This window comes from Glycine max, chromosome 11 (genome assembly GCF_000004515.6).
Source record: "Glycine max cultivar Williams 82 chromosome 11, Glycine_max_v4.0, whole genome shotgun sequence".
NCBI classification, from domain to species: domain Eukaryota; kingdom Viridiplantae; phylum Streptophyta; class Magnoliopsida; order Fabales; family Fabaceae; genus Glycine; species Glycine max.
Genome location: NC_038247.2, coordinates 742,622 through 770,431, shown reverse-complemented (window position 1 = coordinate 770,431; position 27,810 = coordinate 742,622). Strand labels below are relative to the sequence as shown.

General features: G+C 34.9%; 3 protein-coding genes across 9 annotated transcripts; 1 reads left to right on the top strand and 2 right to left on the bottom strand.

Moving 5' to 3' along the window:
- Positions 1 to 421: 421 nt before the first annotated feature.
- Positions 422 to 9,298, bottom strand: LOC100809837 (uncharacterized). 3 transcript variants are annotated; one of them, XM_006590383.4, is made up of 17 exons: positions 9,164 to 9,298; positions 7,625 to 7,735; positions 7,187 to 7,530; positions 7,027 to 7,093; positions 6,658 to 6,917; positions 6,504 to 6,570; positions 6,022 to 6,413; positions 5,880 to 5,946; positions 5,469 to 5,683; positions 5,194 to 5,367; positions 4,688 to 5,090; positions 4,510 to 4,610; positions 4,355 to 4,398; positions 3,650 to 3,893; positions 3,337 to 3,484; positions 2,989 to 3,119; positions 422 to 623 (listed from the first exon to the last, which is right to left on the bottom strand). In XM_006590383.4, exons 2-17 carry the CDS (start codon positions 7,668 to 7,670, stop codon positions 480 to 482), a joined length of 2,847 nt encoding a protein of 948 aa, XP_006590446.1. In that variant the 5' UTR covers positions 7,671 to 7,735; positions 9,164 to 9,298; the 3' UTR covers positions 422 to 479. The 3 variants fall into 3 exon arrangements, with proteins under 3 accessions (XP_006590446.1, XP_014619234.1, XP_006590445.2); XM_014763748.2 differs by lacking the exon at positions 9,164 to 9,298 and adding an exon at positions 7,770 to 8,011 and having other exon boundaries at positions 7,625 to 7,677; XM_006590382.3 differs by lacking the exons at positions 422 to 623; positions 9,164 to 9,298 and adding an exon at positions 7,770 to 8,011 and having other exon boundaries at positions 679 to 3,119; positions 7,625 to 7,677.
- Positions 9,299 to 9,300: 2 nt separating this feature from the next.
- On the top strand, positions 9,301 to 15,389 carry LOC100797603 (transcription factor-like protein DPB). 4 transcript variants are annotated; one of them, XM_006590380.4, is made up of 10 exons: positions 9,301 to 9,565; positions 10,158 to 10,419; positions 11,564 to 11,640; positions 11,992 to 12,035; positions 13,095 to 13,157; positions 13,239 to 13,385; positions 13,515 to 13,583; positions 13,766 to 13,864; positions 14,554 to 14,624; positions 14,875 to 15,389. In XM_006590380.4, the coding sequence occupies exons 2-10, from the start codon at positions 10,196 to 10,198 to the stop codon at positions 15,092 to 15,094; spliced, it is 1,014 nt and encodes a 337-aa protein (XP_006590443.1). In that variant the 5' UTR covers positions 9,301 to 9,565; positions 10,158 to 10,195; the 3' UTR covers positions 15,095 to 15,389. The 4 variants fall into 4 exon arrangements, with proteins under 4 accessions (XP_006590443.1, XP_003537797.1, XP_006590442.1 ...); XM_003537749.5 differs by having other exon boundaries at positions 9,418 to 9,565; positions 10,088 to 10,419; XM_006590379.4 differs by having other exon boundaries at positions 9,434 to 9,565; positions 10,145 to 10,419.
- Positions 15,390 to 20,561: 5,172 nt separating this feature from the next.
- LOC100793905 (poly(ADP-ribose) glycohydrolase 1) lies at positions 20,562 to 26,890 on the bottom strand. 2 transcript variants are annotated; one of them, XM_003537743.5, is made up of 10 exons: positions 26,354 to 26,879; positions 26,065 to 26,168; positions 25,568 to 25,772; positions 25,355 to 25,459; positions 25,007 to 25,125; positions 24,342 to 24,485; positions 22,656 to 22,749; positions 22,275 to 22,472; positions 21,669 to 21,731; positions 20,562 to 21,211 (listed from the first exon to the last, which is right to left on the bottom strand). In XM_003537743.5, the coding sequence occupies exons 1-10, from the start codon at positions 26,792 to 26,794 to the stop codon at positions 21,041 to 21,043; spliced, it is 1,644 nt and encodes a 547-aa protein (XP_003537791.1). In that variant the 5' UTR covers positions 26,795 to 26,879; the 3' UTR covers positions 20,562 to 21,040. The 2 variants fall into 2 exon arrangements, with proteins under 2 accessions (XP_003537791.1, XP_025980123.1); XM_026124338.2 differs by lacking the exons at positions 20,562 to 21,211; positions 21,669 to 21,731 and having other exon boundaries at positions 22,333 to 22,472; positions 22,609 to 22,749; positions 26,354 to 26,890.
- Positions 26,891 to 27,810: the final 920 nt, after the last annotated feature.

The following is a 27,810-nucleotide window of genomic DNA, read 5'->3' as shown; positions in this document are numbered from 1 at the left end:
AAATAAAGAGAAAAAAACAGATAATAATGTCTTTTTTTGGTTTGAGTGAAAAAAAGAAGGAAAAATTGACTTCTAGAAATAAAAATTCAAAATTTCTTTCCTTTCCATTATCTTTTCCTCAAAACATAAAATAAGAGTTTTTTTTCTTTATATAGGCTCTTTTCCTTGATTTTCTCTGGGCCATTGAATTGGTCAGACAAGAAAATAGATGGAAAAATGAATATTTCTTACAAGAACAAATAACACAATTATAAGGAATTAATGAACTCGAATGTAGATTACAAATTCACAATACATTCTTGAGAAAATACTGTATGCAAAATTGAAAAAAAATATAATAATAAATGCCCTGGACTATGGAATCAGAAGATGGAAAAATGATTTCACAATTATTGAGCAATTAAAAGAATTTCATACTAACTATAATAAAAAATAAATGAGATAAAAGTAAGTTATATTTCATTCTTTATCATTAATCACTAATAGCCACATTTATACTGAGACCATTTTTGAAAGTCATCGTCACTGTCATCAGATTGCTCTGGACTAGGAACTGCCACAGAATCTTCCTGTGCTTTAACATCGGCATCCTCCTTTTTTGTTGCAGCCTTCGGAACCTCTTCCTTCATTTAGATAAAACAATTATGGAATTAGCACAGCCAATTACGAAATAGAACATTAGAGACTCTATGAATTAAGTTTTCCGGAGCACAATATTTTCATCTCTAATAAATACACTCTAATTTAATAACATTTCGAAATAAACAAAATATAGTAATAGACTAACATAATAAATTTAATGTGTTGATCTTTTATTTATTTTTATTAGTATTATATAACTATCTTAATTTAAAAAATATACCCCCAGACTTCATAAGGTTATCGGTGTGTAGACAAATTAAGGATATCCTCAATCAATAATTAAGTGGAAGTTGTGGCAATTATAATTGTTTGAATGTTTAGATTAAAGTTTACAAACTTAAGTTTGAATGAAACTTAAGTTTGCAAAAACAACTTAAGTCATACTTCTACAAAACTGAGTTTTCAGATGCAAACATACTTTTGAGCATAACCAGCTTTGCTTGGCAAATGGGGTTGGGAGTTGGCAAATAATCAAAACCAGCTTTGGGCAAGAATTTTATTGTCTAAATATGGTGGTTGGAATGCTTTGCTCTCTGGTAGGAACAGTAGTGACCACTCTCATTGGTGGAAAGACCTAAAGAGTGCATTTCAGCAGCAGGACAGCAATAGCATCACCAAAAATTTGAGATGGAAGGTGGGTTGTGGGGTCAAAATCAGGTTTTGAAAGGACAAGTGGATGGGTGATGATTTAACTCTTCAAGACAAATATTCTACTCTGTATCAAATGAGTAGACAGCAGAATTCTACAATCAACTTAATGGGTGACCTTGTTGAGGATAGATGAGAATGGAAGCTAAATTGGAGGAGAAACTTTTTTGATCATGAAATTGACATGGTAGCAGCTTTCTTGGCTGAGATTGAGAATGTCCACATCCATCATTCCAGCATGGATATTCTAACATGGAGGGCTGATCCTAGTGGTGGGTTAATAGAGTGGGCCCTTTTCCCATAGAGCCAAAAAATCACTTCCTGCAATTCTCTTACTGGACTAGGAAAAGACAAGAGATGGGAGGTTGTATGGATTGCCTTGTATGACTATTTGGAAACATAGAAATAGCTTGGTTTTAAATAACCAGTTTTTCAATCCCGAAAGAGTCATGGATGAAGCTTTATTCCATACATGATCCTGGTTAAAGATGTGCAAAAAAAAAACATGATCCTGGTTAAAATGTATGGAGAAAGGTTTTCAAACTCAGTTCAACCATTGGTCAACTAATTTGAAGGACAAATTATCTTAGAGGGGGGTTTGACCTATCTTGTTAGCTTCTGTGTATTTGTCTTTTCTAGTTGGGTTTGGTCCTCTGTATTTTCTTGTTATGTATTCCAGTACACCTAGTACTGAATCTTACTTCTAATACAATATCGATTTTTGCTGTGCAACAAAAAAAAACTTTTGAGCATAACCAAACATGTCACAAAACTAAGTTTGGAGCACCCCAAACGGAAAATCAAATATAGCCAAATCATTCCCTGGGCCAGGTCAGCCAAGGTTTTATGTCATATCATCTATGAAGCACCAACACCGACACGGACACCGGACACGACACGGACACGGACACGCAGACACCTGTAATGTCCAAAATATAGAACGTAGTACGGGTGTCGTGTGGGTGTCGGACACTGACACAGACGCGTGTCGGACACCGGACACGGCAAGGGGCTGGAGTGTCCGTGCTTCATAGTCATACAAGGCAATCCATACAACCTATGCTGTAAAGGCTAGTGAAGTGGAATATGGTTCCTTTATCCCTATGCTTCATGGACACAAAGGAAATCTCATGCCAAGCATATTGTTGTAACTAGTTTTCAGTTATATATCGATGTGCACAGCCCATAACTCACAATTGGTTCAGGGTGTTCTCCTGCGTACTCAATTATGTTTGCTTTCGAGTTTCTAGTTTCTACACCTGTTTTTCTTCTTTTTGCATTTGAATTACTCCCTTGGAGGATTTACGAACACTGCCAAACTTGCTAATTGCACAAATAGAACTAAATTTACTTTTTCTTTAAAGAAAATAATCAAGGCAAGCTATCTATCACCCTTGCGGCAATATACTATAAGTAACTTGGCCATCTGAGCTTTAAAGCCAAAGATGATATAAGCATTGATCTAATGACTTAGAGTAGAAAAAGCTTTAAGCCTCAAACAAATTTAGGAAATGAAGGCCAGAACCAAGTAAAAATGTTAATTTTTGTAGATGGACCCCTACTATGTTCCACAATCCACATCAAACATCATGCAATTAAGAATATTTCTCTGATAAATAAGCCACTGAAATCATAAATTATCTGCACCAAAAAAAGGGAGATATCAAAAGATAAACTGAACAGGCCAAAAGTGCATACATGAGTTCCAGCGGTTAGGTCCACAACCTCCTCCGCCATCACCAAATCTGAGGCATCTCTACCGGGGTATTCTTCTGCCTTGGTGGAAGCTAGTTTTAGTAGTTCAATAAACAACTTAGAATGAGGGTGATCTACAAGAAAGGAGTATAAATTTGCTTTAGAATAACTTTTTTGCCACATCAAAGAGTAAATGAAAAGCAATGAAGTTAATCATTCTAAACTTATATTTGCCATGTTAAGTTGAAGAAGTCATAGAAGTAATATTGAGGATCATTTCTGGACTGCTTAAAACAATAAAAACATCAGTCTGGCAGAGAACAGCAGAAAACAGTAATTAAAGGGCAAAACCTTTTGCACTGTTATTTACAGCATCGGTTAGCTGTAAAGGCTGCTGCCGCTCTTCCTTCTTGTACTTCAACTTAATTTGATGCCGTGTTTTATCAGGGAAAAAAGTCTTTTGTATCACAGAAAAATCTGTTCCCATCTCCCTAACAGCCTATGCCAAAATAATAATAAAGGAATTAGGTAATTTACTGTAATGTACAGCTCTTTGTTCCACCCCCCTCCTCCCAACCCCAAGGAAAAACCAAGTTGCCATGCGAATAGTTGTGTTTAAGAGAGAAAAGAAATGTCAGACATCTTGTGAGAATTACACAAATACCTCATAAAACAGTTCAGTTTCTTGTTTTGACCATTTTCCCCTAGGTGTCTTCTTTTCCCTGAAAGACTGGTAATTGAGTAAAACGGAAGTTGATGTTATCCCTTCATTGGCCTGATTATCATATGGGTCTCTACCATCTTCTGAACCTAAGAACTCCTCATCATTATAAGCCCCATCATCATAAGCTCCATCATCATAAGCCCCTTCATTATAAGAACCAGCCTCATGAAGAGAATCTCCACCACTGCAGATAAAAATTATGCAAACTGAAATTTATTTACTATTTCCACATGTGACTCAATGGAGATAGTAACAGCAGCCAATGGATAATATGCAGTGACCTCAATGCAGATAAATATTATGCAAACCGAAGAAATTTATTTACTAGTCCACATTGCACTCTAAAGAGACAGTAACAGGTAACAACAGCCAGTGGATAATATGCAGTGCATTTTCTATATAATGTTTCACTTTTCCCTTTATTGAACAAGTTTCTCCATTTTTCAGATATCCCTTAATTCAAAAGGATAATTTTGTGTAAGAATTACAGAGACATTGTAGTAAATAGGATGTTGTTCACATCAGTATATTTTTCAAAATAAGTTGATTTTGCAATATAATTATATAATTTTTATTAGAAAAAGATATATATTACCAGAAAAGTAAATAAAATGTAAATGTAGATTCTTACTAAAGCTTGAGTACCTTTGGTTGGTGGAAGAAGTATTTGAAGTCATCGCCTCTTTTTTCTACATAGGAAAACAAATGGAACAGTTGATTAAAATTTAAGCCATAGTGCCATACTATGAGTAACAATTGTTAGACATCGCAACACAAGGATTAGAATAGAGTATACACACCGCCAGCCGCTCCCTATGTTCTTCAAGTAAAATAATATCCTTAATAGGTATATTTAGACGATCAAGTTCATCCTCAGGAATTTCCAGCAGAGCCTTGTCCACTGAGAAAAAGAAAAACTTCGGCATAAGTATACCACCAAAGATGAAAATTAAACACAAACAGTCTAGTAAGTTCTACCGCATCTTTTTCTTCGTCGGGTTGAATGAGAGAACTTTTTGGGAGGTTCCTCAGTTTTTTCTAAATCATCATTAGCCTTCTTAGGCTTTTGAGATGTTTTTCCACTTTTAGCCACAGGTTTCTTCTGTGAACTATTTGATACTCTTCTCTTCCTGGATGGATAATCAACTTCATACTCGTCATCATTTTCTTGAAGTTCATCTCCATTAGAATTATAAGAAGGGTCAAGGTCATTATTATCTTCAACATCCTCATTGAGTGAACTGTTTACAGGTTTACGAGCTGCTTGTTTTCTCAGCTGCCTTGAGGTTTTAGCACCTTTATCCTCCTCACCAGCAATACATCTTCTGTTCTTCCTTAGAGAACATGATGTTGAGCCATCCTTTTTTCTCTTATTGGAATCCTGATAAGCATGGTAAATGACATGAAAAGTTATATACAATCAGATTCACAAATCAGAAAGATGAAAAAAGAAAAGAAAAGAAGTCATAGTAACTGATATGTACTTCTTTTTCCCTTGTAACATCTGCATGCAAAAAATCAACCAATGTGGGACTATCTGCAGCATTTGTCAACTCTTCATGCACTGGAATTCCCAAAGTTGGATCTTCGCCAGATTTCATGGATTGATAATCAATCACATCATCACCTGGGCAGGCAGGATTCAAGTCCACAATTTCCTGATACCAATCATAATCATGATCAACATTATTCAATAAAAAAACCAATTAGTTATTTAGAACCAACAGAAAATTATCATATCTTTGAACATAATCTTCACCTCTGTTTCCAACCTCCTATTGCTAGTGTGAATATCATCCTCATTGAAGACTGCAGCTTCATTGAAGGTTAATGAATCTTGAGGAGTATGATACTCGGGACACCTTTGAACTTGGGTAGTATCACATTCCCCAAAAGAGTTAATGGAACTAGAAGCAGGTGTGACAAAATTTTCCTCTCCACCCTTCCCATTAAAAGAATGAAGGGCTGGTTTTCCTACACACAAAATTTTTCCAATCACTACTGGAAAACCCATGGTCACATACTTACAAATTACAGTTGGCTGGGAGCCAGTCAACCATAACAGTGAGATTTAAGGCAGCGGCACAATACAAGTGACGCTCTTGAAAGCTAAAATGATATGAAGAGAGTTGATGTAATTTGGTAAATCACAAGGAATATAGTAACTCACCTGTACCAGTGGCAGCCTGGGTGAGAAAATCATCAAGGGATTCCAGCCCAGAAAAAATGTCTGCAGCCTGTAAGTACAAAATCTATCAATGTTTAGCAAATTAATGGAATAGAAAAACAGCCAATATTAATTTTTCCATTACCTCTCTGGATGATTTACCAAAGCTAGAAGGCCAATCTGTAGTTCCATTATGAACTGCATCCTCTGAAAGCATGGCATTTAGGGAATCCAGTTGGGAAGGAATTGCAGCTGCCAAGCTCTTATTGTCTTCAGAGAGAATACTTGAGCTAGTATCATCAAACTTATCAGGTAATTCAGTTGTCCTAAGAATCTCTGATGTTGGCAAAGGTAAACTGGCTGATTGGTTTAGTCCACCACTGCCATCACCACAAGACTGAAAAAATTGAAAGTCGTTTGTGCAAGATGTAGGCAATTCAACAGATTTTTCCATCATAACATTAGATGAATCAGAAGCAATTGCTGGCACATTGCTAACTCTAGGTCGTGGCTTAATCTTGGGTTTAAATTTATGAACTACAGTAAAAAAAAAAAAATACAGATAACTCATCTTTTCAGCGATACAAAGAATATTAAATTATTTACAAAATCATCAATATCACTAACCATTCCCAGCACCAGGATAAGGGAGTATGTTGCTGAAAGGATCCAATTCAAATTCTGCAGATACTCCCTGAAATGTATTCCCTACATAAGTTGATCACGCCCATCTTAACCAGTAGAATAAATGGAAACAAGACAGAAAATTAAAAGAATCCACCTCTTGTTTTTTTCCAAAGTTTGACTTTGAATCAAAGTTGCTCTGAATTATTGCAATCTTATCATCTGAAGAACCTTGGAAGCCCAAATCCGTGCCAACTTGGATTGAATTGTCAATAAGCTTGTTGCTATCAAGAAATGAACCTTCCCCAATTTTAGGTTGTTCTTTCATCCTATCTATGGCTGAGCATGTTGCAGATGGAGCAGCCACATTAAATTCATTTTCTACAGCATTAGCAGGGTGAACTGGTTGTGTTGTGCCTAAATTAATCAGACAAAATTTAATAGATGACTCACATTGTGCCATGTACAGGTCCGAGATGAAGAAGAGTGGTTTCACACAGACAAGCAATGTGAGTGAATAACTTACCATTATTGAGGTTAGTCTCAGGAACGAAGCTAGTGACTGAGGCCCCCTCAAAATATACTGGATCTCCCTAAAATTGAAAAACAATTTAAGGAAAAATAGGTTACAAAAACTGCATGTTAACATTGAATCAATATAACCATCAATAAAAAATGACATTTACCTCAGTAACCTCACATATTGGTTTTAAAAAGTTCATAGATTTCTGATCAGCATCAACTTCAGTTGCGGTGATTGTGGAATCATCTACCAAGGCTGCACTATCTCCTTTCACACTAACTTGTTTACGATTTGTGGAATCCTCTGAATTTGGAATTTCTACCTGTGTATGATGAACGGACCCCTTAGGTTCTTCCGCTGGCATACTTAAAGCTGAAGCAACTGCATTTTGACATTCATTTCCCAAAATTCCATCTTTAGATGAGGTGGAATGTTCTGATGCTGGTATTCCCTTTCGAGGAAACTGTTTCGATTTGGCCTTTGGAATAAACTTGGCACCCAGCCGAGCTACAAAAGAATATAATAAAACCACCTGACATAAACATAATGGAAAAAAAAAAAGCTTTCCCACTTCCAGTATCATTGGAACCAAGGCACTTACTACGTGCAGCAGGAGCCGTTGGTAGAATATCATCAAAAGGATCCATGAGGCACCTAATTAGGACAAGTACAGTAGCATAGGTTCCCTTGTTTGCAACAAACAAGAATTATCCTGTAAGCAGAAGATTAATAATAAGAATACTCACCATACGGAAATTTGAAAACAGTTTGTAAATATTGCACTTTGATTAATTGCAACGTTGCTCCCAACAGAGAAGACAAGAAAAAGAAGAAAGAGTAATTTGGTGTTATATCTATCTATGCGTCCGCATGAGTGCGTTACTAACTGTCTGCTCGTGGCACGATCACGATCGAGTCCGAGACTTAACGGCTGGGAATTGGGCCCAGCAGGCCAGATCCCATATAGGCCCATATCCACTACGATTGGTTTGGATTCAAACGACGCCGTTGGGGGTATTTCGATTAAACCAATTTTAAACATATTAGCTAAATATTTTAAAAACACTTCGAAGTTGGCCTAGTGGTAGGGAAAGGGAGATTGAGTTGTACTATGCACAAGGTTCTGGGTTCAATCCATATATCAAAAAATATATAATTTAATTTGTATATATTATAATATAATTATGTAAAATTTAAGTAAAAAAAAAATAATATTAAAATATCAAAGTTCATTTTTAGTCTCCATAAAAAAATTTATCCGTTTTTTTTTTCTGGTAAAATTAAAATATTTGATTTGTTGGCTCAGTTTAGCGCTTTTTGGTTAGTGTGCCACACGCACCGGACAGCACTTGCGGTGGCCAACTGAACATGGGAGGTCGTGAGCATCACGGTCACGACGACGCGGTAATGTTTGCTCGCGCAGAGAATCGAAAGAAAGAAACTACCAAACACGGGTGGCGCAAGACGGTGGGGGTGGGGGGGGTGCGATGAGGGAAATCTTTTGTGCAGCAGATGCTTTCGACTACGGTGGTGATGAATTGAGGACGAACTCTTGGTGGTTACGGGAACAACACGGTGGACAACCATGGTGATTGAGCGTGTTAAGTGGCATAGGAGAACCAGGGTCAAAATAGGAAAAGAAAGAAATGCTTTTTTTTTTCAGAAACTAAAAATGAACTTGGAATGTTTTGCTAGCACGAAAAAATATATTTTAACCTATTAAAAAATACATTATTATAAATTTTAATTTAATTTCAATTATATAAAATAAATAATAAATAATTATCCTGAAAGGTTTACAAGATCTAAATTACAAGATCTAAAATACAAGATGATTTCATAAACTGTAATCATCTCATGTCCCCACCCCAGTAAAGTGGAAGGCCAAAAAGGGGATGAATATTTTCCCTCACTATACCATTGAGCATTTCAGCTAATGACACGAAGTGAGAGTTGGATAAGCATTTTGATAACAGCAGCAGTGCATAAATAATTCATTTTTTTGTTCTTACACCAATGATTTCGTTCATCTGTTCATTCGACGATTATTGCAGCAAGCCATACTACCAAATCACAAATCAATCACTAAAGAAGAAATTAAGTAAAGACAAACCGCTAATTTATCATAAGCCTTCTTTACCTGCGGTGTGAGTTTGAGGGTTGAAGCGTGAGTTGCGGCGCTGCCGGCGACGGAACTCTCGTCTCGGCGGTGGCAGCACCTTCTCCTCTTAGGGCAAGCACTCAGAGTCCGAGAACATACCTTAGTCTCTTTCGCTTGGCCTTCGGTTCCATAATATTATTGACTATTTATAAAAAAAAAATATTTGTCACGGTTTTTAATAATGAACCGGTTTACTGTCCGGTCCGGCCGGTCCGGTCCGGTTTTTAAAGGCACGTTAAAACCTAAGCATAAGCATGCTCATTTCTTTTCTCCTTCTCTCTCGCACACGCAAACACTTGTTCCGGTGTCCCTCTCTCTTTCGCTTCATCTTCAACATTAGGTCTTCTCTGACTCTGTGGTTGTCACTGTTCAACGTCTTTGGTGAGTGTTCATAGCTTTTATTTGTGGAATTTTTTTATTCACCTGCTTGCTTGGGTGTTGATAACTAACATTTAGGGGAAGCTAATTTGTCAATTTTGTTTTCCTCCTTTTCTCAATTATGGCTTCTTAAATTTCTCAGATTCGTTCTCTTAACGGATAACGCTTTTAAAAAATGAAATTTGGACAGGTTTGAATCCGCTGCAGGATTGACATATTAGGTCTTATCAAAATTGTTTGAGAGTTTTATTTATTATTCATACAACACTTACTTTGCTAAAAAAAAAATTCTTTTTGTCGCTCGCTGTTGTACAAATGCAACTTCTCACTGTTTATTTATACAGTTTCACTATATCAGTATGAATGAGCGTGAAACCAGTTGATGGATTATGTGTGCGTCTTATGTTAGCAATGTGGTGGATGCTGGATGATTATCTTCTTTTACACCTTTTTTTTTCTTACATCTTATCTCATGCTGATTTCTGAGGCTGATGCTCATGCTCGAAACTCTAATGGTTTGTGCAGAGAGTTTATGCTGAGTAGTTCGGCTTTACCTCAAAAGTCCTGATCAATTGAATTCAGTTTCCATTGGTAGGATTTATTGCCGGGCCTTGAGGTAATCAGCTTACCAACATGGGAACACAACCCCAGCAAACATTTCGGGAGGAAGAGGAGGAGGAGATGCAAGGCCATGGAACTACGATGTCAGGTCAATCAATGTCAACAAGCAGAAGTGTCGGGTCTCCATCCAGCCGGAGTGAGCAGACAATGGCAACACCTGCTAGTGATAGCACTTTTCTTAGGTTAAACCATCTTGACATACATGGTGATGATGCTGGATCACAGGGCACCGTTGCGTGAGTTCTCCATTATCCTTTGAGCTTGTAGTAAATAAATAATTATGCAATGTGCTGTGATGCAGATGCTATTTGACTTGTGAATTTTCTTTTAAAGTTTGAGGGGTTTGACATTTTCCCATGAATATACCATTTCAAATAAACATTGATTTGGATAATTTTTTAACAAACAATTTACTAAATGTTTGCTAAGATAATTTTGTAAAGATCAAATTAGAAAAGGAAAATAGTTAAAGCACACTCATTTTCAGTTCATCATGAAATATCTTTTGAATTCCTGTGAAGGATACTAGTGTGACAAATGTTTCAAAGCCTTCTCTTTGTTAGCAATCTTAAAATAAATAATCAGCCGGTCTTCTCTTATGCACTTATAATTTCTTCTGCTGCTTTCATTTTTCTAAAGAACCCTCTTGGTGGAAATATTAGACTTATTAGATGTTCTGAGAAAACAAAAGCATTCTCATGTGATTTTTTGTTTTTCTACTTGTATCTATGAACCCATTCAAAGACTTGTCTTCCTCTAAAATTGCATTTTGAAGAACAAACTCTCTCTGAGCTCAAGGCTTGCAGTAGTCTTTTAAATGTAAAATGTGAGGAAATGTTCTGATGTATGAAATTCTTAATTCTTGATGCATGTGATATCAGTCTGTAGTTTTGTGACATTCATAGTCAGATGGTCATCTTTTTTTGTTTGTTTGTTTGTCAGTCATTTGCCAAATATGATATGCCATAGAGTCACCCAAAACTGAATGAGGACTTGTATTGTTGATGCAATTTAGAATTTGTGGCAAAAATTCAATAGAAGGTCCTTTGAATTTCTGCATGCATGCAGTAGAATAGTGTATATTTTCAATTCTATTCAATAGTTTTTTTAAATTTGTGTTTGCTTATGTCTCCTGATATGGGAGGTCTTTCTTTTTTGTCTTATACTCTTGAGAATAAGTGAAATCATCTGAGGCTGTTTTATAGTTATATAGAGGGTTAGGGAAGTGTATTTATGCTTAACTTAATTTTTTATTTTTATTTTTTGCAGTAAGAAATATTAACTTCCTGTTAAGTTAGATATATTGGGCATGAAATTCTATCTATATATATGCATATGCATACAGTTGATTCTAACCCATTATGAATTTTTAAACACTAGCAAGAAGAAAAAGAGGGGCCAACGGGCTGTTGGAGGTGATAAGAGTGGAAGAGGTCTCCGTCAATTCAGTATGAAAGGTCTTTAACCTGTAGCCCAATTTGATATTTTGTTCTTTAAAGAAAAAGTCCATTGATCTTCTCTAGTTAATAGCTTTAGCCTTTCAAAGTTGCATATAGCTTTGACCTTTAAGTATGTGTTTGGTTTATTTTATTTTGAAGGAATAACTGCTTATGTTTACCAGCTTTTTCAGAGAACTGTTGTAAAATAAGTGATTTTTTGCACAGAAATATTCTTTTACCAAACATGCACTAATGAGAAAAAATCTGTGGTATTTAGTTGCCTGTGCTCCTTAGGTTGTCATTATTTTTGTGGAGGTCATGATGATATATTTCCTTACTGGTTTTATTTCCCATCTATTGGCTGTCCAGTGTGTGAGAAGGTAGAAAGCAAGGGCAGAACAACTTACAATGAGGTCAGCCAGTTAATCTAAGTCAGTTTGTGCGAAACTGAATTTAATTTTGGCTTCAGTTTTATATGGTATATGCATGTAAAATGGTTGTACATTATTATAGCTTCTGCTTTTTTCAATTAATTTCTTAATATATTTTTGTCAATGCATGTGCATGCATGTCTCAACTCTCAAGTTCTAATATGTGTTGTATTTAATTTTAAATTGTGTGCATTGAATAAATTACTTTTGGATTTTAAAAAGGAATTGTCCTCAGAGTTCCCTGAGTTTATATTCATTTTACTTTATTCTTCATATTTTCTTGATTATCAAGCATAACCATCCCTGAGTCTGTATGAGTCACAGCCTTTGACTTGTTAGATGCCTATAAGATGTTCTTGAGAATTCTTCAAGAGCTACAATTTGTATTCGGGGTTGAAGGGAAGCCTTTACATTGAGGATGTAATATAATTCCACAGAGAAGTTATCTCCTCATGACTGATTTTTTATTGTTAAGATTTTCCAAAAGTTGTTAGTACTAAAGTCTTGGTACTTTTAGTGCTTCTGAGAAAATACAGAGGCATATTGATGCAACACCAGGAAAATGATGAGCCCGATACTATTGTTGTAGATTGAGAGTAGATATGGCATGGGAGCTATGAGCTATTTAGAACTATGTAGGTTAGGAACTGATGTTATATGCATCATACATGGTTTCATTTTCATATATTTTCTTGTGGGCTTTAGCAAATGAACACTACCTGTAAGATAATGCTTCAGTTAGGAAGCACCCAGCAGCTTCACTTTATATAATAATTGAGAGAGATTTCATGTAAGAGCAATAACCATAAAATGATAAAATGCAACTTCCTAGAATATTAACTGTTTCCAACAAGTTGTATTGTAAGGAAATGTTTCTGAAAACAGGTACTCTAAAACTGAGAGAAAAAAGAAACTGGTGAGAATTCACGTCTTTCTTTGTAGTTCAACTTGTCACAAAAATTCTGGTTTGGATTCCTCAAATTTAGTACATATACCTAGTTTATTTTAAAAAAATTCAATATGGATTGTGGTTATATTTAGGTAGCTGATGAACTTGTGGCCGAATTTGCTGATCCAATCAATGGTGTTTCAACTCCTGATCAGGTTTTTTCTTTGTATAAATTATTTAAGACTGAGTGCAAGATAAATATTATGGACTTATTTTTTAGGGTTAACATTTGACAGCAACAATATGATGAGAAAAACATTCGTCGAAGGGTGTATGATGCTTTGAATGTTCTCATGGCAATGGATATTATTTCTAAGGATAAAAAGGAAATTCAATGGAAGGGTCTCCCTCGTACTAGTCTAAGCGATATTGAAGAGCTAAAGGTTTGCAAACAATATTAAGTTGTAATTTTTTTTTGGCTGAGTAGCTTATTCTTTCCTTACAATGATGCTCTTGGCTATTCTAAAAATACAATAAAAGGATCATTTTAACTAATATAATCAATTCAACAGTCGGAGCGTCTTGGGCTAAGGAATAGAATTGAAAAGAAAGCAGCCTATTTGCAAGAGCTGGAGGAGCAAGTAAGGACTACTCTTTCAAGTGGATTTAATCTGGGATTGAACTCCTGTACCTACTAGTTTGCAAGCCCAAGGATTTTATTCTTTTTTGCATTTTGAAATTCGCAATTGGTTTATAAGAAGGCCATATGATTTTTGTCCATAATGATTAGTTTCTGTTTGCTAACTTGTATTAATTTATGTAGTACATAGGTCTTCAGAAACTTATACAACGAAATGAGCAACTATATAGCTCAGGAAATGCTCCCAATGGAGGTGTATCTTTGCCCTTCATTCTGGTGCAGGTATGCTATGATGTACTGTTTTTGGTTATTTTGTCCACTAGAAAGTGTTTCTCATTTCCCCCCTTTGGATCTTCAATTTGTCAGATAATGATTATATTTTATTGGTCTTAAGTCTGATGTAACTAGTCAGCATTTACTTAACCAGTTGGTTTAAGCCTTAAAGTTTAGATTACATGCAATCTATTATTATCAGATGAGACCTCACTCCTGCTTCTTGGGTAAATTTAACTATGATCATTTTTTTCACCATTGTTATGGAGTATGGACATTGGTTAGAATTTGTCAACTGAAAATTAATGTAGTTATTATTATTATTATTTTGGTCACTATGCAGGGTTTATGATGATAGGTCTATGAAGGGTTCCAAATTCGTTAATTTTATTTTTAGGAAGAACCAGCTCACCCTAATAAAGAAATAAAGGAAGGAACTAAAGAAATATATGCAAAGCATTCAATTACAAATTGCCATGGTTTTGCTCATTATGGTATTTCTTTTTAGTGGGTGTGGAAGAACTAATTTGAGCCTATGAACTTATCATAATATGTTCATTTTGCTTATTTTAACAAGTTCATAGTCAAGCTTATGAATAAACTCCTATTTGGTAAAAGCTTATTGAATAAGCATTTGATTGAGTTGTTACTCAAACATGTTCTTAATAAATATCATTTCTGGCTTTTGGAAATTGTAGACACGGCCCCATGCAACTGTTGAAGTGGAAATATCAGAAGATATGCAGCTTGTGCATTTTGATTTCAATAGGTAAGAATCTTTCAATTACTTGGCTTTCTTTCTGTAAGAGTAATGATGTTATCTTGCCCATGTGCTTTCTGAAAGTGACTCTAATTCTTTCGAATCATATATTCAAGCATCAGTGATACTATTATGGTCAAACAGAGGCTGCGTTGCTAAATACATGTGTCATTTTCAGAGCATCTTTGTTATTAGAACTTTTTATAATTCAAAATCTTTTTCTATGTATGCTTACTTCCTCTTCTGTTTTTCTCTGTAGCACTCCCTTTGAGCTGCATGATGATAACTATGTTCTCAAGGCAATGAAATTTTGTGAGAGATCTCAGAATGATAATACAACAGATAATTCTACAGATGGCGGTGAAGGTTCTAGCATATATGCACAGGTTCCTACTTCAGTTTCAAACCCTCCAAATAGGCCTCCTTCATCTCCACCACTCCCTGGAATATTAAAGGCAAGAGTTAAGAACGAGCATTGATATGCAATTTTGTACTGCATCGCCTTATTTAAGCATGTTTGTATATTTTTGTAAAGTAATTTGTCAGTAATTAATTGTCCTTCATAATAGTTAATCAGTACAGCCAATTCACTCAGTAGGTTAGAAGCGAACCAGTGTGCTTGAGTCTATATTCTTCTGGGTTGATTTTGGCAAATTCTTTGCTAACCATATCCATTATTTACTACCTTAAGACCTTAACTGATTTTTTTCCCCACATTTTCTGTGTATTTGCCCTTTTGTACTTATAATAGAGAAATTGGTTTGCACCAGTCCATAGAGATCATGGAATGTTATACATCAGCGTAGGATTAATTTTGGAATTCTCAGATATATTGTAAATTATTCCGTCTTATCATCTTATGTCAATCTTGATGTGTGGGCAAATGCATCGTATTATATCTTCATGGTGTGTTAATAGGGCTCCCTTCATGCAGTGCTTGTTTTATTGACATCTAGCAAAATAATCTACCAAACCAACGGAATAATTTTATGCTGGAAAATTATCTAGCATTCATGCACTATTCTTTTGGAAGGCTATCAACGGAATATTTTACGTATTTTTCTAGTTTAAAGGGGTATTTGTGTCTGGGATTTTGTGCTTGGGCCTTGTAGTGTTTGTGGTTTCCGCATTATTTCTTTCTTTTATGGTGGGCGCAAAGTGTGGAAGGGTAAAGTGAGGGGGAAATAGAAACAAAGTGTTACTTCAATTCCAATCATGCAAAAATTCTCTGACTTTTCAATAAATCAATAATAGTAATATGAAAAGGATTGAGCATGTGATTTTTGGTTGATGAATACTTCCTTTTAAAACTGAAAGTCGAGCCAAGAATGGTTTTATTTTTTATTAGTACAAGAGACGCTCTAGTTTTAATTCCAAATGATGATTTTGCTTGCATAGCATTTTAACTGTTTTGTTTTAATGACAAATTCCTATGGTCGAAAATACTGCCCATGTACGGGTACGTGACTACAGATGGGATAAGAAATTGGTTTTTTTTTTTTTGTGAACCATTTATTGTATATGTATTATCATCTTTTAGAGATAATTTTGTTGGAGGTATTTTCATATACTAAATTAAACACTTTTTTTTAATGATGATTAGATCTTAGTTTGTTATATTGTGAGACTAGTCTTATTTGCTTAACTAGTGATAGACATTAAAGTTAAATATGGAAGTGAATATATATATTTGCACTCTTCCGAATGATAAAATTAGATTGAGGAGTGCGAAGTGTCCTGTACTTTTCATCCATTTGCAAATGGAAAATATAAATTATCCACAATTCACAAATTTTATACAAGTTTGTGTTATACTTTTATCTCACTAAGGCATAGCATGAATATAATTACTCTTTGCAAGTGCATGTTTTAATTATCATAATAAACTATTGAACTGGACTATCCGTAAACAAAATGCCAAAACGCTGAAAAAATATTAGCTTAACCGGCTGCTGAGATCAATTTTATACAAAACAAAAAATAGACTAAAAACAAATATTAGCTCAATAAGATTTCTGTTAATTTTTTTAATAACTATAAAAGAACAGAAAATAGACTAAAAAAACAAGATACTTGGCATATTAAGTATAAAAAAATAGTGTGTGGGGCAATTGCCCCCACTGTTGACCCAATTGATGATCAAATAAAAAAAATGAAAAACCTATATATATATATATATATATATATATATATATATATATATATATATATATATATATATATATATATATATATATATATATTCTTTTCTAGTTATTCATGTGATTCATTTCTATGTGATTTTCACCAGGATTATTATCCTTATGGATTCGAACATCAATTTTAAAAATACACTAGTATGTGAATTATTATAAAAAAAATTGTTTTATTATAACTTATACTTGAAACTTATTCATTTCATTTCTAAAAACAACAAAATAAGACATTATCTATACCTGTAATGTTGACATATCCCATTTGAGATCAAATTACTTTTAGTGGCAATTTCAATTTATTCTCGTATCAATATTCAGAAAATGTATCATTAACACAATATCTGTAATACTCATCAACAAACTCCTGATTAAATCCCCATAAAACTAGTGAATTGATAAAAGACAGACGTTCAGCAACAGAAAATTTGGCAAATCCATTCGAACACATATTTATTGCCGCTGGAGCCATTGGAAGAAGCCGACATTAATTTCTCCTCTTGATTTAATTATTGAGTACTCAATTAGATTCTTCCATACGTCCCCAAATCTTCCTAGCACTCGGCTAAATTAAGATAATTTATTCACTGACAGCATTACCACTAATTAAAATGAGATGAGTTAGGAAGGAGGTATTGCAGATAATGCAACATTAGTAAAAGAAAAAATAAACAAAGCGGAAACTTAAATTAAGGTGAATCTTGAAATAATGTTATGCTACTTTAATCTTAAATGGTGAATGTAAATATTAGATTGAATAGTACAGGAACGTAATATTGTATGATCAATAAGGGGGAAAAATGATATTCCAATGTGGAAAAAGAAAAACAAATGACACTTTCAATGCAGATGCCTATGTGGAATGCCATGTATCGTGGGTCGAGAATCTGTCATTGAGAAAAGGAAAGATCAAATTACCTTGTCTAAGTTATTCAATTTCCCCAATGTGTAGCATGCTACGAAAGGTCTTTGAGACTCTAAGCTAAAGGTAAATAGTATTAAAGAATCTAGTACTACGGTCACTGGTCAATAACTACGAGTTTCTTCTTTGTCTCATGTCACAACCCCTAGTATACAACACCTTTTCTGAACCAACAATGGAAAGTAACTAGATATTTAGGGACAGTTAGTTTGCTGTTATATAAAACAATTTTATTTATTAAACATAAATATTTATAATTAATTCACGTAATTACACAATGATAACTGCCACGTGTTCATCATACATTGTTGATAGCTAAAATTATAAAATTACCTGAGAAGCTGCAAGCCACTGAATTATGGTCTTTATTTCAGGATCTCTTCCAAAGACACCACATCCCCAGTTTCCAGTTGCATACCCAATATTATTGCCCTGATCCTAATAAAAAAAATAGTATTTATGAGAATACCATATTCAAATAGTTGCTTAACCTAACATCCAGTTTCGTAGAGAAAGACCAACCAGTGCAGATGAACATCCATTCTCCTGCGATATTTTCTGATATGGTTGATATTTACCTTGGAACAGAAAACCACAGAATGCCTTATTGGTCTCACTGCAGGAATGAACAAGCTACAATCAAAATTTACTTTGTATGGTCAAATTGAACATTGTTACAATTAAATACTTAAACTAGAAATAATTTTCCCAACAATATATTTTTTGAAGTCTCTTAATTGATGGGTATAAAACTGACCAAGCATAAAGAAAGCTTTGTTTTTATGAAAGAAGAAATATTAGGAAGGAACAAGAACTGTGTAGCAAACAAGACACATTCCTCCAAAGAATTGAGAAAAAGAAACATTTCCACCTTGCAGGAATGCAGGGAACGCATGCATGTAAAACAAGCCTTTTAAAAACAATAACAAAAACAGCAAACATAATGAATTTTAGATTATAGAAAGTGTTCTTGTATATTCTCCTACTCCAATAAATAACAGTAACTCTACATCCCAAAAAGTAAAAAGCAGTAGCCGCATAAACCACGAGTAACAAACCGGAGGACAGAATCTTCCGTGTATTGACTTATCCCCGGACATTCTAATGCATCAATTGATATGAATCATAATCAATAGCAACAATCCTGGTTTTCAGTCTTCCAAGGGTGGCAAGAATAACATGCCAGCAATCAATTCTGGATTGATCACAAAGCGGATTTCCTTTTATATCAGACGTTTACAAGCAAGTTTATCGAACATCAATAGGCCAAATGTTCAAGTGACAAAAAAATATCTCAAATTGACAGAATTTACAAAATAATGAAAGGTGCTAAATACAACATGTATACAAGACTGCATGCATATGATTATATCAGTAACTACAGCATAAAAGCTATCATACTTGCAAGAAACTAAGCATAAAAGGTTATGGGTAGAAATAAAAACATATTGCACCTGTAAATCCCCCACTTCAAGAACAATGCCGCCAAGATACTTATCTGCAAAATCTACTTCAACAGCTTCATTTGATTGATCTTCTATGCATCCTGAATAGTGAACCTATAAAAATGAGAAAGTATTACCTATTAGTAATGTGAATAGAATCATTGTTGAAGGGAAGTACTTTTGGCTCAAACGAGACAATGCCCTTAGGCATATGAGAAGTTATCCTGAAGGACGTAGTGAATCTTATGTTCCTCTGTGGGAATGTTGAGACCACTAACATAGGAGAAATAAAAAGATAAAAATGAAGACTAGAAGTAGAACTGTAAAGGTGAATGAAAAAGTATATAGCAAAAGGAAGATAGATTCCGTACGCAAACAATGTATCGAACTTCGTGCAGTTGTGACAATGGCTCCGCCAATATCCAAATGAGGATTTTTTGATAGTGAGTTTCCAACAAAGAGGGCAATTTCAAAACCAAATCCCCAGCGCCGGAAGGAAAGATAAAAAAAATTACCTCATTTAGGTTCTGTAATGCTTGACATGATCGATTTCTTAAAACAGTTTTTGAGAACAATAAAGGTACTTCTGATTGTGTTTTTGTTTTTTAAGGTTTTAAAATAAAACAATTTTCAAAAACTTATCTTAATAGAAGGAAAAAGATGCGAGAGTGTTAAAAAACAACTTAAATACGGCCAAATCCGAGACCAATAACGCATCGTCATGATCGGTAAGAATGGCAAAACCGATCTCAATTCCTCACTTCTCTCCATTCTGCAAGCATTAGGGTTACAAATCTCTCTTTGTCTCTCTCTTGGCACGCAACAAAAATTGAAACAGGTTTCTTTTTTTGTGTATTACTTACTTGAGCAGCAAGAAGGATGTACAATCATTTGAAGAGAAAGATGATGAAAATTAAAAAAAAATAATGAGATTCTTCGTCTAGAATATTTTGACTACATATGCATCACATTCATTCAGAGGTTTAGCAACTATATGAACAAGTTCTCGAGGGCAAAGCTATTTGACTGCTAACAAGAATGGCATGGTCAGCCTTTGCTCCCAGAAAAGCTTATCAGCAGCAGATGGAAATTCATCAATCCTCATCAGAAATTAAACCACCTAGATTTAGGTTTTGGCCATCTTGTAGTTCAGGGAAGTGCCTTACAGTTTTTGAAGGCAAGATTGACAATCGAAGGGGTAGGCATAGCTGAGTGCAAGTTTGATGGATCAAATCCCCCTTCCAACTATTTGCATTCCACTTCCATTACCACAAAGCATTTTGCCCCTGTAGACTTCACTACAGCGGAAATTGCACAGCTGCGGCAATAATCAAAAAATATGGGTGCACCACTTTGAAAGAAAAAATTTGGAATCCTGATCAAGATAAAAGAGAAATTTGACTGCTGCTGACTATTCAAGTAAAACATATATCTGACATCAACAAGGATATTTCCTTCTTCAGAGGACTCGGATCAACAATGGTTGTACAAATATTGTCTTTACATTACTTTTGTATCTTTCCTTCATTGCACGCAAAAGACATAAACAAATGTTTCCTTTCCAGCACCTTTTAAATGTAAGAAGAGAATCCGGATAGTATATTTTTTGTATCCACCCTCTCTACTCCAAAGCTAAACACAATAAAACAGAAGAGTCTCTAGTAGCACTTTGCTAAAAAAACATCATTATATCCTTTATGCTGTAGATTCTAGCTTCACGGTCTGCAGTGTAGTCATGTAAGAGTGATAAAACTTGGAAGTCCACAAACCAAACTATGCACAGCATACCTTTTCACAGCTCCTTCAAAGTGAGAACATTGACAAAAGAGAAAGACGTTCAACAACAGAAGGTTCAACAACAGAAGATTAAGCCAGATTTGGCAAATCCATCCTAGCACCATGGCCATATATTGATGGAAGGAGCCATTGAAGGAAGCCCACATTAGTTTCTCCTTTTGATCTATTTATTGAGTACTCAATTAGCATGTTCCATAGGTCCCCAACTGTCCATCTCTGAGACAAAATCCAATGAGCAACCTGTGACAACATCAATCATGGTCCCTTGTAAGAAATCTTCAGAGAAAAACAAGTTCAAATTGAATGTGAATCCTCCTGGCACTTGGCTACATGAAGATAATTGGTTAACATACAGCATTACCACTAATTACAATGAACCGATTTAGGAAGGAAGCAATGCAGATAATGGGATGTGCATTTGTAAAACAAACCATAAACAAAATGGAAACTTAAATAAATGCAAATCTTGAAATCTAAGCCTAGCTCGGTCAGTCCTGTTGATGCCAATTTAATCTGAAATTTTGAATGCAAATACCAGATTGAATAGTACGAATATATAATATTGTAAGATTATTAGGAGGGTGATCCATATTCAAATGTGAAATAAGAAAGACAAATGACACATTTCAATACAGATGCCTATCAGGATGCCATCTCATGGGTTGAGATTGTTACTATGAAGGGAAGACCAAATTACCTCGTCTAGGCTCTGCAATGCCTCCAAGCCAAATGTGTAGTAAGCTATGAAAGGTCTTAGAGCCTGTTAGACATGAACCAAGACAAAATTGGTTTTCAAGCAAGATAAGTCAAAGATGAGCAGTACTACTGAGTTTGATTAATCACCACCACCCGTTTGACCCAATCCCTAACCACCTCATCCTAATCTCTATGCTGGTGAGCCAGAAAACCACAAAGACACAAATCTCATGCCCAACCACCCTCTTGTCCACACTTCATATTCTTTTTTCTTTTCTTTTGAGAAATAATTTTAAAAACTCTTCTATAAAATAGTGAGAATATATGAAAATATCTAATCATATCTTAAAATATCTTATATTATCCTCTACGATTGGCTTCTCTTATTATCTCTAAAGATTTGTTACTGTGTTTCCTTATGATAACTGCCACATACTCATTTTTTTTTTTGGTCGGCAAAAATAATATATATTATATATATAATCAGTACCAGCGGTACTATCATTACAAATAGTTAGATTACCAGCCACATGGTTCCAACATCAGACTAAGGTCAGTCCCAAAGGAAACCAATAACTGGGATCAAAATCTAAAAATATAAAATTACCTGAGAAGCTGCAAGCCACTGAATTATTGTCTTTACTTCAGGATCTCCTCCAAAGGCACCACATCCCCAGTTTCCAGTTGCAACCCCAATATTATTGCCCTGATCCATCCCGTGGTAATCATTTTGAGAATTTGTAATTTTGTGGTTAGAAATTTCTCCTTCATCTGTTTCCATAGATGTTGAGGTGGCAGCATAGAACTGTGAAGCAAAGGGTGTTCAAAAAAAGATAAATAAACAAAGACCAATGCAGATAGATGGCAGACATGGTCACATAGATACCTAGATCCTAATAAAAAAAAATTATGAGAATTTCATATTAAAAAAGTTGCTTAACCTAAAATCCAGTATCATTGTTTATAGAAAAACATGGGAAAGACCAACCAGTGCAGATGTACATCCATTCTCTTGCAATATTTTCTGATACGGTTGATATTTACATTGGTACAGAAAACCGCAGAATGCCTTATTGATCTCACTGCAGGAATGACAAAGCTATGTTCAGAATTTGTTTTGTATAATCAAATTTAACATACCTTTAAGGGTAACTATTACTAAACTAGAAATAATGTTCCCAACAAATTTCATTTTGAAGTCTCTTAATTTATGGACTCTGATAGAACTGACCAGAAACAGAGGCAAAGAATGTGTGTGTTATTATAATAGTGCACCCAAAACAGAGTACAGATGAATTTCGAGGTCTCACCACCCTCCATTTCCCAAATTCTCTCCCTATTTATTCTTACACACATGAGCAGGATTATACTTCTCTTCACAGGTGAAACATTCTCCTTTCCTCATCTTCTCATTTACTTCCGCAGGTGACAAATTATGGAAGGTTCTTCTACCTTGCCATCCACTCGATCATGTTTTAGCAGCATTAGTAGGATCAGCTACCTTAATATTTGCTGGTTGCCTATCCCTTACAAATCTCTGACCCAAATAACTGGGTTTCTGAAAATTATACCCCTTACTATTACTCACAGGTAACTTCCCTAAGACTTGATTCTTATCTTCCACCCTGCAAGCCTTGACCATAGATTCCATCAAGTTTTTTGGTTCATGGAGCCTTACCTCAGAGCTGATCTCTTCTTTCAGCCCCTTGAGAAACACCTCCACCAGAAACGATTCCTCCAACCCCTTCACCATTCCAACATGCTTCTCGAATTGGCCTATGAATTCTTCCACTGTTTCTTCCTGTTCCAGCGCCAGCAATGCCTGAAAAGGATTCCCTAGATTAGACGCTTGAAACCTTTGGGAGATTGCGATCTTGAACCCTTCCCAAGAATGGTTTGGGTTCCTAGATTCTCACCATTGGAACCACCCTAGAGCTTCTCCGTCCATGGCAATCATTACTGCTTCAAGCTTATCCTCTTCTCTTACAGCTTGCAACCGAAAATACTTTTCTATCTTCGTTAACCAGCCCATCGGATCTTCTCCCTCGAATATTGGCATTTCAAGAGTTCTCCACCGATTGCTGCCCTGTGCAGTGTTCCCTTTATTCCCTCCTATTGAATCGTCCACGTGAACGTTCGATTCGGGAGGTTTTTAATCCCTCTAATAGACTATTTATAGTTTCTTAACTAACTAACAGTTAGCTATAACTAACTGACTGTTAGTTCTAACTAACTGACAGTTACTAAGGCTCTTAGCTCTTCTAACTAACTGACATTTACTATGGCTCTTAGCTCTTCCAAGGATATTTCCTAACACACCTCTTTCATCATCTATCAGAATCAAACTGACCAAGCATAAAGAAACTCTGTATTTATGAAAGAAGAAATATTATTAGGAAGTATGGTTACTATTATGCTATTATAGCTACTGTGTAGTGAACTGAGTACACTCCTCCAAAGGCAACTCTGGAAAGAGTTTCCAACCAACAGGGAATGCATGCTTGCAAAACACACCTCTTATAAACAATTACAAATTTCCAAGTGCAAACATCAAAATAATGAATTTTAGATTATAAATTTTATCTTCGTAGACTCTCTTAGTCCCATAAATAACAGTAAGTCAGTGATTCTACATCCTAAAAAGCAGTAGCCACATTAACCAATATTAACAGACCGGAGGAGAAAATTTGCCCTGTATTGTCTCATCCCTGGGCTACATAATGCATCAATTGCAACAATCCTAGTTTTCCGTCTTCCAAGAGTGTCTACTTCCCTTTCATCCACATAATCACCAGAAAATCGAAATGATGAAGCATACCTAAAGAAATCATGAAATATTATCACCATTAGGTTATGTAGGAAGTTCCCAGCAATTATAACAGTGAAATAAACAGCTGAAAAACATATAAAGTGACATCACATCAAAATAATTGTTTCTTTTTAATTTAGTTCACCCTACCATATGTATACTACTATACTGTATATACATCATCACAAATAACAGTAAATTTTAATCTTTATATTCTTGGGAGTATATAAACTTTAGTGTTAAAAATCTGTTGTATCTAGGTGTGCAAACAAACAATAAGGAGAACAAAAATAGACATGAAACTTAAATGTTTCAAGCTACGACAAACCATTGGCCAACAACACAGACAAATCACAAGAGAAAAATCACTATTCAAAGCATAACAATCAATAAACATGCTTTTCTTGCAAATTCAAATAGAAATGGGGGAAAAGAAAACTCCCATCACATTTTTGAAGTATTTTAATCTAGTATTAGGCATCAACAATTTTATTTCATATTCAAGTTTAGATCCATTGAGTAACACTAACCCTGTATAACTTGAGAACCTTTCCACACCAACAATTTCTATAGCCTCATTATCTGCCATAGCTGGCAAGAAAAGCATGCCAACCATCAGTTCTGGACTGACCATGAAGCGGATTTCCTCCTATATCAGACATTTACAAGCAAATTTGTCAGCATCAATAGAACAAATGTTCAAGTGACAAAAAAATATCTGAACTTAAAGAATCTACAAAATGATGAAAGGTGCTAAATACAATATGTACACAAGACTGCATGCACATGCTTATATCATGAACTATGATATAAAAGCTACTATAATCGACAAAAACTAAGTATAAAGTGTTATAGGTGGAAATAAAAACATATTGTACCTGTACACACCCCCTGCCAAGAGCACCTCCCCCAAGATATTTATTTGCAAAATCTACTTCAACAGCTCCACTTGATTGATCTTCTATGAGCCCTGAACTGTGAACCTATTTAAAATGCCAAACTATTACCTATTACAAACCAAATGGATGATTTAAAAATAAAAACTAAAATAAATTATTTCTGACAATTGAAAATAAATTTCCTTCAATTACCTCAAATCTGCATAGAGGTATAGCAGAAGTGCTCCAAAAATTAGCATCTGGGTAAGAAATATGAATAGAATCATTTTTGAAGGGAAGTACTTTTCGCTCAAATGAGACAATACCCTTGGGCATTTCAGAACTTATCCTTTGAAAATAGTGAACGATGCACCAAATCTTATTTTCCTGTTTTTGACTGTAATCATCATACAGACTCCTGAAAATGCAGAAAGCAGATCTTTTGGATTTCAAGAAAAAAATAATAATGACATATGAAATAGGACAATAAGTCTTTGATATGAACTACAGTACTATACCGATATCAATTTTATCTCTCTCTTTCACTCCCATTGAGTCACTCACACACACACACAAACACCTGTCTAAGATATATCAAGTGCCGCAGCATCTTGACAACACTGGGAGAAATAGAATGATAAAAATTAAGACTAAAACAAGCGAACAAGAATACATGGAGATACAAAAATATATAGCTAAAGTTTTCTCACCCAAACAATACATCGAAGTTAATCATTGGAAGATGTATCACAGGTCTGTCACTGACTGGGAATAGACAAAATAATGAGCAGCTAAGAAGAGCAGCAATCAACTCCTGAAAGGCCAGAATCTGATAATGTTAACTATAACCATCTTTAGCATGCATCATACAATAAAAATGGTAGTAGAAGCAGCATCAACAGTTGTGATAGCAGTAGCAGTCAAGTTTTACTATAATTGTGTAATTTATTTAGTAGTTTTGATGCTGTTGGAGTAAATGCACATAAAGAAGAAAGTAACCTGGGTAAGGAAGACTATCCCTGGTTGCTGTGAATCCAACAAGCGAAGAGCAGTAGTGAGCATAGCTCCTGCCTCTCCATCTATAGCCATATTATCAGTGTTTTGATAGTGTGATTCCAACAAAGAGGGTAACCTCAAAAGCAAATTCCCCAATGCGGGAAGCACCTCCTGAAACCACTTGCTAGATTCCTCTCCAGACATAACCTCGTCGAAGAAGAGGGCATAGCCATGCGGAGCGGAAGGGGCTAAGGGTTCGGAAGAGAGAGAAAGGGCGTTTCTGAGGTCAGAAATGGCTTGGAAAAAGTGGTGGCCCGAGTTGACTCGCCCTCCTCCGAGTTCTCTCAGTGTTTCCACCGCTTGGGACGGCCAAAACGGAGAGGAACAACGCATGACCACGGGTAGATATGCCAGAATCGATTGCAACTCCTCTCTTTCTTCCATTCTCAAACCAACTTTGTGAAAACCAATTAGTGTTCATTTGGCTTATACAATTCATCATTCTGGGTTAAAACTCCGGTTACAAATACTAACTTCTTTACAACAAAATTATTAGATTTTTTTTTTCTTCTAAGATCAGGTATTTCATAACCAAAAATCATCCCAACAATTTTTTTTTCATAAACACAATAAGAAATACAACCCTCTAATATCTTTAAAGAATTTAATCATCTACTAATTATATTAGATCTTATTGGTAAAAAAAGTAATTAAAATTCATTTGAATTTACAATTTTCCAACATTGCATTAATATAATTACTTTATTAATTACATAAAAATAGTTTTAAGAAATAGTATTTACTATTTAAAAAATTTAGGGACTAAGAATAGCATTTGACTCTTTTTTTTAGTTGAGTAACATTTAACTGTCCTAAGTTATTGTGCCAAGTAATTAGAATTATGTAATTATTTATCTCACAATATGAATTTAAATTAGCTTTTATTTCGGTAGTATTTAGCTTGTAAATTGTAATTAGGATTATGATTTTTTTCCCGTCTCTCCTTATTTCCTGAATTGTTTTTTGGACATTATGGGGCCAGAGGCCCAAAGGAACAGCTACACAGAAATAAATGAAATTTAGTTTCTGAAATGTTGTTAAATTTCTTTAATATATTTCAGAAATCAAAATCTAAAACATATATATGTTACTAAAACTATATTTCATCAAGGATCTAACTCAATTATCTATCTTCGATTCCTACAAAAATTTAAAAAATACATTTCAAATACCAATAAATCTAGTCCGAATAGTATTAAAAATGATTCCTTAAACAAGTGTTGGGATTTTAATCTTGTGAATACTTAAGCATGTCATGTCATGTCATGATAATGAAAAAGAAGAAAAAAATGCAAAAGAAAATTGTATTCACCGAAAGAAGGCTCAAGATTATAACTGGATCGTGTATTCCACGAAATCCCATGATCCTGCTGTGACTTGATCCATCTCATTGTTAAGGA